At 45.6% G+C, this 18,186-nt stretch overlaps 1 protein-coding gene across 4 annotated transcripts in view; it reads right to left on the reverse strand.

The window, feature by feature from the left end:
- Positions 1 to 18,186, reverse strand: part of SORBS3 (sorbin and SH3 domain containing 3) — a 65,798-nt gene that overhangs the window by 19,041 nt on the left and 28,571 nt on the right. For all 4 annotated transcript variants that reach the window (XM_053367017.1, XM_053367015.1, XM_053367016.1 and 1 more), the window contains 8 exons: positions 17,438 to 17,670; positions 16,273 to 16,336; positions 13,141 to 13,179; positions 11,996 to 12,089; positions 4,706 to 4,802; positions 4,234 to 4,293; positions 1,972 to 2,049; positions 321 to 385 (listed from right to left, as the gene is read on the reverse strand). In XM_053367017.1, coding sequence (XP_053222992.1) covers positions 321 to 385; positions 1,972 to 2,049; positions 4,234 to 4,293; positions 4,706 to 4,802; positions 11,996 to 12,089; positions 13,141 to 13,179; positions 16,273 to 16,336; positions 17,438 to 17,670 — 730 coding nt within the window. The remainder of the gene's footprint in view (positions 1 to 320; positions 386 to 1,971; positions 2,050 to 4,233; positions 4,294 to 4,705; positions 4,803 to 11,995; positions 12,090 to 13,140; positions 13,180 to 16,272; positions 16,337 to 17,437; positions 17,671 to 18,186) is intronic.

Genomic DNA, 18,186 nt, shown 5'->3' on the forward strand with positions numbered 1-18,186 from the left:
TAAGAGCCTCATGCTCCAGTCCCGGCAGGAGCACGGCCGCCACGCAGTTTACGAACTCGGTCCCCAATGCATGTTCGGGTTCAAAGTGGGTCCTGCGTTGGAAAGCCTTGTGGATACCTGCAGTACACGCGCTCCAAAGAGCTTCGGCGAGAGAGGGAGCTGCGCCCCCCCCGCCTTCTTAATGCCCAAATGCTGCTCCTTCCCCCCCCCCCGCCCCTCCCTCCCCCCGCGGATCCGGCCCAGATGCTTCTGGGGTGACGCCACTCCTCGCGAGGCGGCCGCGCCCCTGCCCCCCCCCCCCGCCCCGCGCCCCTACTCACCGGCGGGCAGCCGAGGCCGGAGCAGCAGCGGCGGCGCAGCCGGACGACGCGGCCCGGGAGGAGCCCTGCGGAGAGACGGGAGAGAGCGCGGCGCTGAGCGGGCGGGCGGGGAGAGGCGGCCCTGGCCGCGTCCCGCGCGGAAGAGAGTCCGCCGCCAACTTGCTGGCCCGGGCGGGGCGGGCGGCGGGCGGGAGCCGGGCGGGTCCTAAAGGCCAGCAGGTCCGCCGCCGAGCCGGGCGGAGTCAGGCCGGCGAGGAAGCGGGCAGGGCGCTGCGCGGCGCCGGGGACCCTCCGCCAGTCGCTTCGCCTTAGGTAGAATTCGCGATTACGAAACGACAAGGGTGACTAGCGAAGCCACCCGCTCTCAGGCTTGTTTTTGTTATGCTTTAAGTTGCTTTTGTTGTGGATTCGATTCTTTGCCAGCTGGTCTGGGAGTCAGCAGAAGCGCAGGGCAGGACACGCTGCCATAAAGGGGCTCCCCTTTCTCAGAGAGGCCCATATAAAATGCTTTTCAATGGCATATTGCAACCTGCGTGAAACTACAACTCCCATCACCCAGGTCAGGTCAGCTTGTTGACTGGGGCTGATGGGAGTTGCAGTACTAGTACATAACCTCTGAAGAGGAGCCAGCTGAGGAAGGCTGATCCATTACACCTGCAAGGCTGGAGTTGCAGTCCTGGAAGCACACTCTGTTGCACACACTCAGACTTTCACATGAACATGCACAGAGTTGTGCTGTAAATAAAATTTCAAATAAGCACAGTGCTTTTAAGGCTACAATTCTACAGAAACTTACCTGCAGAGTCAATCCCACTGATGGGAAACGCTAAAGGATAAACTGGAGTTTCTGGTTTATCGTGGTTTACTGAGTGTGAGCAGCGTATGTGCACACTGGACAGTCACACTCTTCTCTTCCCTTGTCATGAGCTGGATAAAGCAGGAGGCTTTGCCTTACATCTGAACCAAGGGTTGCTATTGGTTTCTCCCTAACAAGCAGCAATCACAACAAGCCAACCTTAAACCATGGTTTGTTGCTGGCTTACTGTAGCACATTAGGAAGCAACAAACTGCAATTCCTGGTTTAGGCATAACAGGAGCGCAAATCTTCCTGATTTGTTTCTTCTGCTTGCGCCAGGGGAAAGTTGAAGCAGAAGCAGTTGGGGCACATGCAATAGCATTCAGCTTTTCCACAATAAACCACAAAAAGCCACAAACCCTGGCTTGTTCATAGCATGAATTAGGTGGGTTAACACTGCAAGCTTGTTTCTTTTCCTACACTGGGTGGAAATAGCAACAAAAATAGATTGATACTGTACATCAAAGATAAGGTACATTGAAAACAGTCAGGAATGATTGGCAAAGCATTTATTATTTTAGACATTATGTTGATTTGCTAATGCAAGAGAAGTGAACCATTTCATTAGGTTAAATTAAGTCTGAAATGTGATTAGTCTTAATCGTTCCAGTACCACCCCTCTATCCAATCAACTAGGGATTAGTCTTATCCTTAAGATGTTGAGGTTCCAGCCCTCGGCTCACCTGCCTGAGTAAGCCCAAATGGCACAAGGATGGGGAAGAAGAGTGCCCAGCATCCTAAGAAGGCATTTAGGTGGAGGGAAGCAGTAGCCACAGAAAGCAAGGCAAGAGTTACCTTGAGGGAAAGCTCAATGGCCCTGATGTCCTTGTCCAGCTCTTCGCTCAGCTGCTGCAGCTCCCTCTCCAGTAACTCCTGAAAGAGGGAAGAAATAGGCAGTGGGGGGGAGGGCTGTAGGCAGAAGCCTGCAGTGGCCACAGCAAACGAGCTACATGAGAGTCAAGAGAGAAGCATGAGGAGGCAGCGATGGGGCCACTTGCACAGAAACGCCTGGGAAACAAGGTTCGCAGACACTGTCATGTGAAGTGGCTCCTTAAGCCACCAGATACTGCATGCATAGAATAAGTCCTACTGAGTTCAATGGAGCAGCCTTCTGTGTAGTCTTAAGAACACCACACAGAGATGCGCAGACAGCTATGCGCAAAGAGCTCTCGTTTTTCACCAAAAGGGTAAATCTGTGGCTTGATTTAGCCTGCAGGTGGGGGAGGAATCCTACACATAGAAAGCTAGTATGCCAGGAAAAAGGTTAGCTTACAACCCTCCTCCATGACATGCTGGTTTTCTATGTGCAAGGCATTTTATTTCTCATTGGGAGAATTCCATCATGTGAACACCCACCTGCAGACTGCAGTGGTACAGCCCAGGCTCAGTTCATCTACCTTAGTGTGAGAACTAGGCTGCACAAGGATGCTCTGACCTGAGTGGCAGAAGCCTGCTGTGCAAGGAGAATGATTCTGAATTTATAAGGAGGCTGGATGGAATAAGAGATTCCAGCTCATCGTAATTTACTATGAATTAGCAGCATTCTGATGCCAGGGATGGAGGAATCTCATTTTCAATTTCTCTCTCATTTTTCCAATGATAAAATTCAGTTCTCACCCCATTTCAGCATCAGTTTGTGATTTTTTTTAAAAAAAAGTCATCACAAAAACTCATCATTTCAGTGTGCATTTCTAATATACCGTATTTTTTGCACCATAACACTCACTTTTTTCCTCCTAAAAAGTAAGGGGAAATGTCTGTGCGTGTTATGGAGGGAATGCCTACGGGTGGCATGCCTACGGATTTTCCTCCTCTAAAAACTATGTGCGTGTTATGGTCGGGTGCGTGTTATAGAGCGAAAAATACGGTACTAAAAAACACACATGTTACAATACATTTTTATTCACTTTTCATGAATTTGTGCATGTTTTTGCCTAATATACACATTTATGAACATAATTTTGGGTTGGAGAACTGCACTGCAAAATTAGGAGAAGTGCAAATTTTAAAGGATGGCTGTGTTTCACTTTGCATATTGCTTTGGGAAGTGTCAGTTAGGTAGATTTGAATGCAAGCTGCACTAAATGTCTCCCCAACCCAGCCCCAACACATAGCCTAACTGGCCCCCTCCCTGGCCTTCAATCCTCTCCTGTTGTGAGTAGATCCTAACGTTAGCACATCAAGATGAGCAATTCAACAAGAAGCCATGACTTAAGACTGGCTTGCTGGCAACGGCTTGTTACAGTGCCACAGTCCTGATTTGTATACCCCATTCAGGGATATGTGAGCAATGTGGGTGTTAAGAATGTCTCAAAACAAGGTACATCTCTGTACGATTATGCCAAGCTGAGCCTTCTCTGCAGTGGTGCCCTTGTTTTAGAACTCTGTTTAGAAAGGTGTGCCTGGCACCAAATCTTTTATCTTCCAGGGACCACCTTTTTTCCCCCCTCAGGCTTCTCACCTCTGTGGTGTTAACTTGAATTTGATATGGCTGGGCTGCTGCTATCCCCTAACCCTAACCCTAATTGTGCTTCATTTGCACAATTCACACCAGTTGCAGAAATGAGTATTTCTTTATGTGGAATCAGAATGGTCTGGATGCAGATTTTAAATATTTTAGTGTGGGGTGTGCATGACCCTGACTAGAGCACACAAGGTGCACCTGGTTCTGTGCGACCTATTTGGGGACCACAGCAGCAGGGCTCCTGCTCTGAATGGTGACCTAGAGCATTCTTCCCCATCCACAGCATGCAGATCTTGGCAGTGCATCTGCAGTGCGGAGGACCATCTTGAAGGCAGAGGAGGGGGGAGAGGAAATAACAAAGAATCCTACTCCATGGAAGCCAGTAAACACAGCTGCTCTCCGGCCGTCTTGGGAGAAGCCAGCAGGGAGGATCTCAAGCACAGCCCCATCCCCTCCTCCTGGCTCAATGAGTCTCCACGCTAGCTTCCCCCTGCCCCCAAGGAAGTGCATAGCATAGGCTTGGCTGGATCCCAGGTCTTGCTTTGCGACCCCAGGCTACGCATGCCTCACCCTTGGCACTGCAGAATACTCACCTCAATGGGCGGGGAGGGGGGGCGGCCTTGTGCTGAATATGCTGTGAGGGGCTTCGAAGGCTGCAAAGGGCAAATCAAAGCATCAGTAAAGAGGCTGCTGTATTGGAGGGAATCCTCAAGCAGGACACACATCCCTTGGTCTGAATGAGGACTGTTGAGAAGGGGGAGGAGGGGGCGAATGGCTGGGATTTCCCGCTTCATTAAGTTACTCTCCATATGTTGCAACCATTGTTCCACATCCTTGCTTTCAAATATGAGCACAAAGAGTTGTGCAGTGTGACGCGACATGTGAACAACGTGCCTCACGGAGTTCAGTGGGGTTGACACGCCAGGAAATGTGCAGAGCAATGCAGTCTTGTCCTTCAGACAGCTGACTGACAATATGTGATCCAGTCCAGACACAATCTGGGTCTACTGCTAGTTCAGTCACAACTAAATCCAGGCACAACTAAATCCAGGGAGGCTTGCATACCGAGCTGGGATAATCGAGGATGGATGACTTCCCAGGTTCATAGTCAAAAATGCTCTTGGGCTCCATGGCTGCAGCATCAGCTGCTTCCCAATTTCTCCTGCAAGAGAAAGAGAACAGAATCTCAAAGGGGCTGTGAGCTCCTCCACTTCTTGCACCTGTGACTCTCCCCCCCCCCCCCGAGTCTTCAAAGGCAGGCAAGACACATTTCAGCAGGGGCTGCTGCAGTGGATAGCCGTGTTGTGCTCTGGGCTGGAACATAGGAAGATGCTTCCTACTAAGTCAGACCATCTACCTCAGTATTGTCTACACTGACCGGAAGGGGCTGGTCAAGCTTTCAAGCAAGGGACATTCCCAGCCCTACTTGGAAATGCTGGGGACTGAACCTGAGACTCCCATCGTCTGCTGCCTGAGGCAGCTGCCTCACTCCGCCTAATGATAGGGCTGGCCCTGCTTCCTCTGCCCCCTATGCCTTTCTTTCAGGGGGTGTCCTTTGCACACACATGGCAACACCACGGGACTGTTGCAAAGCAAATGTTGCAAAATGGCCATGAAACCACTGCAGAGCGCACTTCTGTACCACCTGCAGTGGCGGAGGAAGGGGTGTGTGGTGAGTGCAGGCTGCCCCGGGTGACATCTCTAAGGGGAGTGAAAAATTGGCAAAAATACGTTTTCAAAAGCGGGGAGCTCACAACACTTAAAAATAAATAAATAAATAAATAATGTTATTTAAAACGTGTGCACGTGCCACTGGGAAAGAAGGATGACCCGCTAGGGGCCAGATGCAAGGAGGTAAACAAACAATAAGACCCTCCCCCACCTCATTTTGCCTGCCTGTTCGGAACCCCAGAAAGGGTGAATCCTGAGGACTTCTGGTGAGGCAAAGTGGTGGGCACACAGTGGTGCAAAGCTCAAGGGCAGCCAGCACCAGCTGCACTGCCTAGCCGATCCCTGAGCCGTAAAACCTCCTGCCACAACTGCTGCGACCAGAGGGGAGCCGGGGGTGCCCAGCGCAAGGACCAAAAAGGCGACCCAGAGCCCGCCAGCGGCCTCTACCACACTGGGAACAGGAGCGCTGGACCTGTGGCCCAACAGAGCACAGGGGCCTGGAGGCAGAACAGGAGGCAGCCCTCGCCGTTGTGAACAGGCGGGCAAGCGGGAGGTCGGGCAGGCGCCATGCTGGCCTTCCTTGCGCTCGAGAAGAGGCCTGCCCGGGAGCCAAGCGCCAAAGATAAGCCTCTCCGACATGCAGCCCAGCAAGGCCCGCTGCTGCTGCCACTTCCCGAAGTGAGTTAGCTGCTGTCCACCTCCTGATTTAGCCTCCGTCGGGCCGCTAAGGCTGGCTTCGCCACCCTCCTCTCGCGCACCTCGCAGAGGGAGAGCAAGGAGGCATGGACAGAGCTGCGTTAACCAAGAGGCAGCTGCCGTGCTTGGCTGAATATCCCCAGGCCGGCTGGAGGCGGTGAGAGCTCCGCAGCCACACGTGCTTTTGGTGGTGGGGAAACAGGACAGTGCACAAAGGAGTCCTGAGGGATCCCTTGCGTGCCAGGGAGCAAAGTGCCTGAAGGTGCCACGATCGAGGCTGACTAAATATGTAGCAGAGCCCAAAGGAAGTTCCAGGGTGCCCATAACCCCAAGCCTACCCCAAGCCGCCGATGGGGGTGACAAAACTTTTCCCGCAGCAGCTACACCTCTGACCACCTGACCTCATCTCAGAACCCACGGTCTGAGTGGAGGAAGCTCCTGCATTCAGCTGCTGGTGCTCAAGTGATAAGTCATCAAGTTAAGATATCAAGGACCCATCTACACCACTTGGTCTAGCAGCCAATTGTTCTGCCAAGCAGAATTCCAAAATCCACTTTCTGCTGGCATGCTCCACAGCTCCCCCCAGTGCACAGTTGGGCACTGGAACACACATAGATTCAGATGGGTGTGTTATCCTTTACAGAGCCTTTCAGAACCTAAAGAAGCAAAATGTGTGCTTGCCATTTCACCTGTTTGTTTTAAGAGCAGCCAGTGCCCACCAATCAGGACTGAGAGCACAGCACCCAGAGGTGGGGAGTCAACCAGTTCCTCCCACACTGTGGTCCTGACAAAAAAAACCTACTGCCCAGACCTGCAGTTTGTCCTGAGAGAGTAGCTGAAATTGGCATCAATAGCAGCTTACATGTGTGCTTTTAAATCAGGCTGTAGTCTTCCTTCCTGCTCTCACACACCCTGTGACGGCTATTGTTTATTTCACATAATGTCTAGTATGGCGCTCATACTTCCTAAGTCACAGTGAGGCTAACTATTGCCAAGTTACAAAATGCAACTGCAGGGGGCACAGCTTGCCCCTTAGGTTTACAAATCTTCCCCTTCCCTCATTGGCCACATCCACAGCACACTGCCTCCGAACCCACCAAAAAGCAAGGTGGCTGTGTAAGTGACTTACTTTCATTTTTAATGCTCTCAGCATACATGCACATATTCCCTGTTTTATAATACCTCCTGGGAACTATAGTTTGGTGAGACAGCTGAGAAAGAGGATCCTTAGCTCTCCCCCAGGAACTATAATACCCAGGTCCCCTGAGAAAGGGAATGGATGTTAGGGCTGCTAACATATGCAGAGTTTCTAGGGAAAAGTGGGACTTGCTTCTGAGAAAATATGCACAGAATTACAAATTGTTTTTAAGCCTGTATTGTAGATTAATCCTAGGAAGATGCATCCCTTTGTCTCCCTTGATGGGTCTAAGGTGGTGGTTACGGAAGCCGGGGAGGATTTTTGTTTGCGGGAGGGGGGAAAGATTTTAAGAAGATAAACAGTCATGCAAAAGTATTCCCCTCCCCTTTTTGCCATTGTTTTATTTAGGGAAGATAATGGGCTGCAAGTTAAAGCTGCTGGTTCCCCTGAGAGATCGAGAGAGAGAGAGAGAGAGAGAGAGAGAGAGAGAGAGAGAGAGAGAATGAATGCAGGAAAATATGGGCTGCAAGTTCATGACAGGACGGCCCTCTCGGCTCTCCTGAATGTTCCTCACGTCCCCCCAGGGGCCACAGCACACGGGCTGAAAACCAAGGGTCTACCCTAAGGCAATGCTGGGCAACCTGTAGCCTCTGCCTTAATTTCAAAAGGCCTCTGCAAGTTATTAGTTTAGCATTGTCTGGGACTTCCGGTGGAGCGCGAGCCCGACACAAGCGAGGGATTTCTCCGGGAGGGAAACCCTAGCTATTTCGGCCGAAAAAGGGGGTTTTGGGGGCGAAAAAACCCCCCGCTAAACCTCTGGTGGGTGTCCAGAGGTCCAGGTTCCCGGCGGTGCCTGAAAGCTGCCCGTCCGGCCGTCAGGTAGCCCCCGAAAAGGAGGTGAAGAGTGCGGCGGAACGGGACAGCTGGCTATCGGGAAGCCATTGCTGCGGCTGAATAGCGAAGCCCCGAGCTTGTAGGGAACAGCGCTCTGCTCTCAAAACTAAGAAATTCGGACTTGCAACATATAAATTGGCTGAATCTGGCTAGAAAATATAAGAGAAGTCCCGAATTAATAAAGAGAAGATTTTGAGTTCAGCGATCGTTTGGAATCAACAAAGACGCAGGACGGTATGCAGAGCCAGAAAGTGAAAGTGAGTTGCCGCTAGCGGCTATTGTTTCCGTTTCTCCCCAACTATAAGAAACTGTTTCAAACAAAGTTAAAGGATAAAAAGTAACTTTTTTATAAGAGGATAAGAAGGGAAACACTAAGGGGGAACAGAGGAGGACTGTGAGATAAAACGAAGGTCTTAGATGCAACTGAGGATATAGAGAGCTTGAGCTAATTTCCCGTTCATATTTCTGTGAATAAATTGTTACGCTAAAGAAGAGCCATCGACGCCATTTTAACCGGCTATACGGGGTATATTGGCAGAGAAAGAAGAATTAATTCAGTGTCTTTTTGGTGGACTTCGGCTATATTTCTCTTTCCCCCCCTTTTTTTCCTTTGTTTTGGATTAAAAAAATTGGAAAAAGTTAAAGTGAGGATCATATGACTGTGAGACAATTTTTCCATAAAATTTAATATGAAGGTTTGATCCCCCTAGTGGATGGAATGTGACATTACAATTTGTTTTTCGGAATTTTCTGTTGTTGATGGTATACTTTAGGACTTGAGGAATAACTGCTTCTTGTGAGACCTCCTTCCCCTGGATACGTTTTGAGTTGCCTTATTTCTAAGGGATGGCTTGTTGGAGTCTCCTATAAATAGTATGTCACTATAAATATTTTTTCTCAGGATTAACAATTATTTCCAGACAGTTTGGATTACAAAAATTGGATTACAATTTGGGATTTTAAATTGAGCCTCTGCATTACCCCTCGGATTACAACTGGGACTTTAAGATGGATTACAATTTAATTACCTCTTTGGTTTGCTGAGGATTAGCCCGAGTGGGGGCAAGAAGATAAATAATTTATAGACAATTGGATTTCCTTAATTTTTTGCTGTGGAAGCGTCTCCGTTTATAAAGTTGGTCTTCACATCAAACTCCCCATACTGCCCTAAAAAATTTGGACTAATATTTGGAAACTGTATCTTGGTGTTTTTTCTGTATTTTGCTAATTGTTTTGTTTAGATAATATATGTTATTTTGATATTTAAGAAGATGTCACATTTGCCGAAAAAAGGGGCAGAGGGGGACACACCAACAGACAGGAGAGCCTCAAAGCAGGAAACAGAGGTTAGAACGGAAATATTGAAAATGTTCGCAGAAATAAAACAAAGTGAGAAAAATCTGGAGACAAAATTAGAACAGGTAGATAATAAAATTGGGAAAATGGACAAAAAAATTGATGAGACAGTTAATGAACTGAAAGGACAGATCAAAGAGGTATCAAAAAGAGTGGATGAGGGGCTAAAGAGGACAAAGCAGGAAATGAAGGAGATGAAGCGGGAGGAGGAGAAGATGAAGAGTGAGATGGTGGATCTAAACAAAGCGCAGGAAGAAATAAAAGATTCTATTGCTATGAATGAACTGAGACAGAGGAAAGTAAATCTGAGACTGAGACAAGTTCCGGAAGTACAAAATGAAAACATAAGAGAGAAACTAATAAAGGAAATCGCGCAGTGGTTGGAGCTATCAGAGGAAGAAGTTGCAAAAACAGTACAAAATGCATTCAGAATGAAAATAAGGACAAGTAAAACAAAGAAATTTCCGGGTGATTGTTTGATCACATTTAAAGACAGAGAGATGAGAAATTTGATTCTACAAAGAAATAGAGAGAAAAGGTTATACATAGATGGGAACTACATAATTATCTTTAAAGATATACCAATAAGACTGTTGAAACGAAGAGAAGCTTACAAACCACTGGTGCAAATTCTTAAGAAAAATAAGATTGACTTTAGATGGGAATTTCCGGAAGGAGTCTCGTTCTTTTACAAAGGTGTGAAAAGAAGACTGACAAGCCCCGAGGAAATAGGGAAATTTACGAGGAGATACAAAGAACTACAGGCGGGAGAGGAAGAGATCAAGGGAGCAGAGGGAGGAGCAAGATCAAAGGAGGAGTCTGAATTAGGAGAAGAAGAGGAACAGAATGGGAAAAAATCGGAAGAAGAAGAGGAAGAGGAAGAAGAAGAGGTAGATAGATTGTAAGGTAATAAATTAAACTTATTTAATTGGAAGAAGAATGGCGTTAAAATTGTGGAATTGGAACATTAATGGGATGAATGACAAGAAGAAACGAAATAAAATTGAACAATTTCTAAAAAAGAAAAATTTGGACATTATATGTTTACAAGAAACTCATGTGGCAAAAAGACACAGGAAAATTCTGATTAACAAAAGATTAGGGAATGAATTCATATCTTCGGATAAAGAGAAAAAAAGGGGTGTTGTCTTATATATCAAAAATAAAATTGAATCTCACCAACTATTCAAAGATGAAGAAGGGAGAATCATAGCTGTTCAAATCAATTGGCAAGGCGAAAAATTGATAGTTGTCGGGATCTATGCACCAAATGGAAATAAGACTGATTTCTATAGATCATTGGAGGAAAAATTATTCGAACACATGGATCAAAAAATTATAATAATGGGAGATATGAATGGTGTGGTATCATTGGAAATGGACAGATTAAGAGAAGTAAAGAACAAAGAAGGGAAATTGCCTAAGACATTTTTTACGATGACGAAGAACTGCAACCTGATTGATATCTAGAGACTTAGACACCCATTGGAGAAGCAATTCACACATTATTCAGAACCGAATCAGTCAATGTCAAGAATAGATCAAATATGGGTATCGAATGAACTGACTCCAAGAATCCAACAAATTGAAATATAGGCCAAAGTGATTTCAGATCATAATCCTATAGAACTGGAGCTAAAAGGTTTTGAAGAAAGAACTTTTAGGTGGAGAATGAATGATAATCTGTGGGACGATCAGAAGATGGTTGAAAAATCACAAAAGAAACTATCTGAATATTTTACGGACAACATCAACAAAGGTACGAAAATGAGCATTGTTTGGGACGCAAGCAAAGCAGTAATGAGAGGATTCCTTATTCAGCAGAACTCATTGAAGAAAAATAACAAGGAAAAAAGGACAAAAGAGATTTTAAGACAGATTATGGACAATGAGCAAAAATTGATCAAAAAACCTAATAACTTGAAAATAAAGCAGGAAATAAAGACTCTTCAAACTCAATTTGCAATGATAATAAATAAAGAAGTTGAGTGGAACATCAAAAGGTTAAGACAGAAAAACTTTGAGTTTGCAAATAAATCAGGAAAATGGCTTGCGTGGCAACTTAAAAAGAGAAAGGAGCAGAGTACAATTAACAAAATTAAGATAAATGGAGAAGAGACAGTTGATCCGAAAGAAATAAGGAAAGGATTCTTGGATTTTTATAAGCAACTATACAAAAATAAAGAAAGGAACAACAAGAAGAAAATAGAAAGATATCTAAGAGAGAAAATGGTGCGGAAGATCCTGACAGATCAAAAAGACCAGCTGAACGCCCCAATAGAAAAAGAAGAAGTAAAAGAAGTGATAAAGGAGTTGAAGAGAGGGAAAGCTCCGGGTCCTGACGGGTTTACATCTAGTTATTATAAAGAAATGAAAGATGTGTTGGTCACCCCGTTGACTGAAGTTATGAACAACATTTTAAAAGAAAGAGACACATTGTTCCAGTCCAAGAGCTATATTCCCTTCTGGGGAATCTTCCAAGGGGTCACACTGCCCAAGCAGAGAGGCCTGGGGGGCTCATTTGGCCTCTGAAGTTCCTCGCCCCCAGTTGATGGAATAAAGGTTCCCCACGCAGGTCTCTCCCTCGGGGCTGCACTTACCAGTCTAAGCCATTCTGCCGATGCCTGAAGCCAGGGCTGCTTGACGCCAGGGCTGCTGGTGGGCTTTTCTGCATGAGCCCCGGAGGCCTGTGCCCTGAGAAGGACAAAATGAGAGCTCCCTGGAGCAGACAGGCTTCTTCAAGGGACAGCTGTGTTTCTCCTGTTAGGCTGCTTCTCAGAAACCCCATGCGCCCCCCCCACACTCTTTCGGCCACCAGCTCCTATCACTCCTGACTATTGGCTCTGCTGGCTGTGGCTGCTGGGAACTGGAGTCCATAATATCTAGAAGACAGGAAGCTACCAGTATGCTTTGGCACACATTTTAAAAAGAAAAGCCTGACTAGCTTTTAAGACACCTTTTAACTGAATAAGTTTTTAAAGAAATGCCTGTAGCAGCTGATATTATGAAGACTTGTTTACCCTAAATAGAATCCAATAAAGGAGACATGTAAGTACAAAATATTTTTTTAATATGATCCCATTGAGATCGCAAGATGAAAATTTGCAGATTGCTCTTAGAAATATTAAATAACTAATACATTGTTTGGAATCTTTTTATCATGAATGTTTTTAACACTTTTTAAAATTATAAATTTTGTAACTTAAATTTAAAATTTTAAGTGTAGCCATCATGTGACATATCATATTAAAGCCTATGAAGTTCTGAAGAGATTGGTGTTTTTAGTTTTGACATATCTCAATCCTGGGATGAGCCTTAAAGGTTTCTGTGTAGTCTGGCAAGGCCAAATTTGTCAATTTTTTTGAAATTTCAAACCCTCATAACTCAAAAATGGAATAAGGTGAAAAAATTAATTTTAGATTTAAACTTAGTTTTGATCATTCAACAAGTATACAAAATATTAAGAAAATTAGATGACATGAGGTAAAAAAGTTGGATCACTTGATATGGAATGACCATGAGAATGGCCCCAAGATACATCCACAGCTTTCTGTTTTTCCTGACAAATAACTTCACATACACACACAGCCTTTTGCATTTGGGTTCTCCCCCCAACACAGACTCCCACACAAGCCTATGGTTGTTCCTGACACTATTTGGGAATCATCTGTCAGTGTAAAATTACTTGGCCATTGCCAAATATGACGTCTAAGCTGCAAAATCAGAAGCAGAAACCAATTCCTACCGCTAGAGTTGTAGGAGAAGTCCCAGTCCAGTTCTGATTCTGAAAGGAAAGGGAGATTTTTAGATAGAACCAGTTCCAGGTTTGAGCTGGCCTAAGGGTCTCTAGCGAGCCCCTTTCCCTGCCATGATCACCTAGCTGTGCTGGCAATGCCATTCTCTTGGCTAGGGATGGACAAACCTGCCAGTCTCAGTTTCTCTCCATTTCTCATTTTCCCAACCTTAAGTTCAATTCTCCACATTTCTGCATCACTTTGTGGATTTTTATTTTAAAAGTCCTCATGAAATTTTGCTAGCATTTTAGTGCTTTCCCCTAATATATGCATTTTTGTATATATTATTTGGTTGGAGAACTGCTGAAAAGTGCAGATTTTGAAGGAAACCTGCATTGCGGTTCATGTATCATTTACCTGGTGTGAGTTAGCTAGGCTTTCATTCAAAGGCAAACCAAACCAAATTTCTCCCCATCCCTTCTTGTGATTTCCCACCATGCCCCACAGCTCTAGATTAGGGGCAGTGTGGCAAAGCAAAAGCGTTGCTGGGTCCATCTGTTTTGTGCTGCTCAGAGAGCCAGGCCAAGAAATAAATAAAAATAAGGGGAGGGGAGGGGTCCAGGCACCTGCTCAAGGATAGCAGGTGCTGATTCCAGCCCCGTACACACTGAGAGGCCAAAGGGCACCCAAGCGAGGTCTCTGCTCAGAATGGAGCGTGTTGAACAAATAACAGGAAGTGGAGGAAGGAAGGCTGCTCATCAAGTGCATGGCATGTGGCAAAGGATTTGGACCCCGGGGGGCCACTTTACAGGGCAATGAACACAAAGGGAAATGTAGGCCTCCTCCTCCCCCACTTGGTAAAGGCCATTGACTTGGATCAGGGGCAAAGAAACTGACCAACCGATGGCCTCTGCTCACACAGCATTAATATACCTGGGGTGGTGGGAATCCCTATGACCTGTTTAGTACTGTTTGGTCTGGCTCTCAACAACCCTGTAGGGTCACCCAACATTATCTCTACAAAAAGGAAGACACATTCCTCCGTAAGAAAAACTGCAATAATCCACAATTGAGCCATCTCTTTATTAGGACCAACCAAATTGTGACAGAATAGTGAGAAGCTTTAGAGTTTAGACACCAAACTGGGAGGGGTGGCTAACACCCCAGAGGACAGGATCACACTTCAAAACGACCTTGACAGATTAGAGAACTGGGCCAAAACAAACAAGATGAATTTTAACAGGGAGAAATGTAAAGTATTGCACTTGGGCAAAAAAAATGAGAGGCACAAATACAAGATGGGTGACACCTGGCTTGAGAGCAGTACATGTGAAAAGGATCTAGGAGTCTTGGTTGACCACAAACTTGACATGAGCCAACAGTGTGACGTGGCAGCTAAAAAAGCCAATGCAATTCTGGGCTGCATCAATAGGAGTATAGCCTCTAGATCAAGGGAAGTAATAGTGCCACTGTATTCTGCTCTGGTCAGACCTCACCTGGAGTACTGTGTCCAGTTCTGGGCACCACAATTCAAGAAGGACACTGACAAACTGGAACGTGTCCAGAGGAGGGCAACCAAAATGGTCAAAGGCCTGGAAACGATGCCTTATGAGGAACGGCTAAGGGAGCTGGGCATGTTTAGCCTGGAGAAGAGGAGGCTAAGGGGTGATATGATAGCCATGTTCAAATATATAAAAGGATGTCACATAGAGGAGGGAGAAAGGTTGTTTTCTGCTGCTCCAGAGAAGCGGACACGGAGCAATGGATCCAAACTACAAGAAAGAAGATTCCACCTAAACATTAGGAAGAACTTCCTGACAGTAAGAGCTGTTTGACAGTGGAATTTGCTGCCAAGGAGTGTGGTGGAGTCTCCTTCTTTGGAGGTCTGTAAGCAGAGGCTTGACAACCATATGTCAGGAGTGCTCTGATGGTGTTTCCTGCTTGGCAGGGGGTTGGACTTGATGGCCCTTGTGGTCTCTTCCAACTCTATGATTCTATGATTCTTCAAAACTGGTAGTCAGAATGGGGGGCAGGGGTAGAAGCTGGCTTGATGTTCGAGACACGAAGTGTGCATTTATTCATACTCTTAGAATTGAGTGAAAGAGGAGATTGCAGACTTAATAGGATTAGAATTTGGTAGGTGCCATTCAGGTTTCAGGCTGCACCTGGGACAAAGAAACGAGGGCATGGAAGACATTTGGTTCCGTTTGCAATCAAAGGTGAACCGATCGGCTCTGCACATTCCAAAATAATACAAGAACTGAAACATAGCCATCCTTTGACACTGATGTTTCTCTGAATTTTGCAGTGCATTACTCCAATGAGCACTGAAATGCATATACTGGATAATGTGTTTTGTAGAAATGCATATATTTGTGAAAATAACATACAAAAATGCACTGTATTAGAGAAAATTGCTTTGCAAAAAATGTGTGAGTGAAGCAAAATTGCATACAAAAATTTGTGTATTAGTTGAAATTTGGATGAAAATGCTCATGAATTTTAATGAGGACTTTAAAAAATGTAATTTAATGTGGAAATGTGGAGCACTGAATTTAAAACTGAAAAAATAAGAAGCTGAGAAGCCAAAATTGTCAGATTCACCCAGCCCTAGCCTTTACCAGACCCTCCATTTTAATATATAAAATGCAGCTGTTACCTTAATATAATAATAATAATAATAATAATAATAATAATAATAATAATAATAATAATATTTGTATACCGACCTTCATCCACAGATCTTAGGGTGGTTCACAACATAAAATTACGATATAAAAAACACAAAATACACAATAAAAAGAAGAACAAAAACAAACCAAAAATCCCACCTCCCACAACAGAGAGGAACATTTTCTCCTGGAGCCCATAGTTTGAAGCCTGAGGTTTAGCTTGCTGAAAGCCACCAGCTGTGTTCAGGATAAGACTTCTTACTGGCCAGAGTTGCACTATTTCACTAGTTTCATTTTCCTAAAACAAGGAGCCATGGGCAGCCTAGAAAATGAGATTTGAACCACTAGGGGATGCTCAATATCTGCAGAGAGCATGTCTCATTGGATAGATCACATGCTGACTATAGTTTCTCAAGGATTATTGATACAATTTTAGGGACTAGATTAATGTGATGCCCTGACAAACTGTACCAGGAAGCTTGCTGTGGATCTGCTGGAACATGCTCCGATACCAGTCCCGAGGACTATCCACACTCTGCAACAGAAACCAGATATGCAAATTCACTAACAGCTGCAAAAGAGAATTGAAGGGGTGGGGGTGTAAGACAGGGTTGAAGTGATGGGCAGGAAGGAACCAGGGCAGGAATCTATGGGGATCATTTCCCCAAATTTGTCTAGGGAGAAGATACATTCTCCGACAGTTTTGAAGCTGTGAAGACTCACTATAAGCAGTGGAGGGAGCACAGTTTCTTCTTCTTTTCCTAAGGAAGTATCTCAGTTGTCAGCCTAGCCATCATTTTGCAACCTCCTCCACAATATCTCACAGCTAGCATCATTCTAGGGCATTGGGGATAGGATGGGAGAATGGTGCCAACCACAAAAATAGTGGAAAATATTTGGAGAATATTCTGCAAAGTGATCTTGTTTCAGGAGGATGAGAAAAATAAAGTTTTATTCTGAGAAATTTCAGTTCAGCTCTATACTGCAATGCCTGCCACTTCCTCCTCCTCCTCCCTGTGGTGCAGATTCCCTTGTTGGCCTTTATCTATGATTTCATGTTGCGTATCTGCATATGCGCTCAAATCTAAGCTATGATGGGAATATTAGTTCACGTTAGCCATGGTTAGCAGCATCAGTGCAGACACCAAGCTTCATCCATGGTTAGGCTGACAAGGAAAAAGCAGGCTAGAGCTCCAGTGGAGAAGGGTAGAAAATGGAAGAAGGAGAACACATTCCCACGTCAGTTTGCAAATTATGGTTTGCACTAAACCACACACGCCATCTGAGCTGGGCCAATGTGCTTTCTTTTCATATTTTTTGGCAACGGGGGAGATTTGTTGTTGCTTTTGTTGCAAACAAGCTCATGGAGGCCACTGGGAACACTCTCGACTTCAGGCCAACCTCCCACATTGTTCCCTTTGATACAGCATTCAGATAACCATTCTTAAGAGGTTCTCACTTAATTGCAGAACCAGCCCAGTTTTCCATAGTTCAAAAGAAGCCTCAAAAGATCATGAGCTCAAATTAGCTTGGCTACAGACTTAAAGTGCTTAAAGTATATAGCAGAGGAGAGGGGATGCTGAAGAGAGCTTGGATTTTTGCATCCTATTTACATCTGCTTCATCTACAGACTCACCGATCGTGAGGCAATGGGCATCCCAGACTCATCCACTGGTCCAATGCCATCATACTTCACCCAGCGTTTTTCCTTCCTCCGGCCATCTTTTGTCCAGGTGGCGGACCAGCCTGGTTGTGCAGTGCCATTGACAGCTGGGCGAGCAGGTGAACCAGCTGGGTGGGGGACAGGTGCTGCTTGTGATGTCAGTGGTCTAATTTCTTTAGCAGGCCAGGTGGGATACCAATTATTTGCTGCAAATAGATACAGGCAATGTATAGTGAGCCAGCTCTGCAGGAGGTAAGGTCAGCCAGACCAACATAAAGCAAACACAGCGGTTTACTGGGCTCATACCATATTAACCACAATAGCCAAACATTTCACGGCAGCAATATACCTCCAACGAGGATGTGTTGGTGATAAACACAGGGTGGCCATCACCAGCAGAGCCGGCTTGTGGGTTTCCAAGCAGAGGAATCTGGCTAGCTGCTCATGGAAACAAAATGCTAGATATGATGGACCTTGGTAAAGGTAAAGGGTAAAGGGACCCCTGACCTTTAGGTCCAGTCGTGGCCGACTCTGGGGTTGCGGTGCTCATCTCGCTTTATTGGCCGAGGGAGCCGGCGTACAGTCATGTGACCAGCATGACTAAGCCGCTTCTGGCAAACCAGAGCAGCGCACGGAAACGCCGTTTACCTTCCCACCGGAGCGGTACCTATTTATCTACTTGCACTTTGATGTGCTTTCGAACTGCTAGGTTGGCAGGAGCA

This window comes from Podarcis raffonei, chromosome 15, assembly GCF_027172205.1.
Source record: "Podarcis raffonei isolate rPodRaf1 chromosome 15, rPodRaf1.pri, whole genome shotgun sequence".
Taxonomy (NCBI): Eukaryota; Metazoa; Chordata; class Lepidosauria; order Squamata; family Lacertidae; genus Podarcis; species Podarcis raffonei.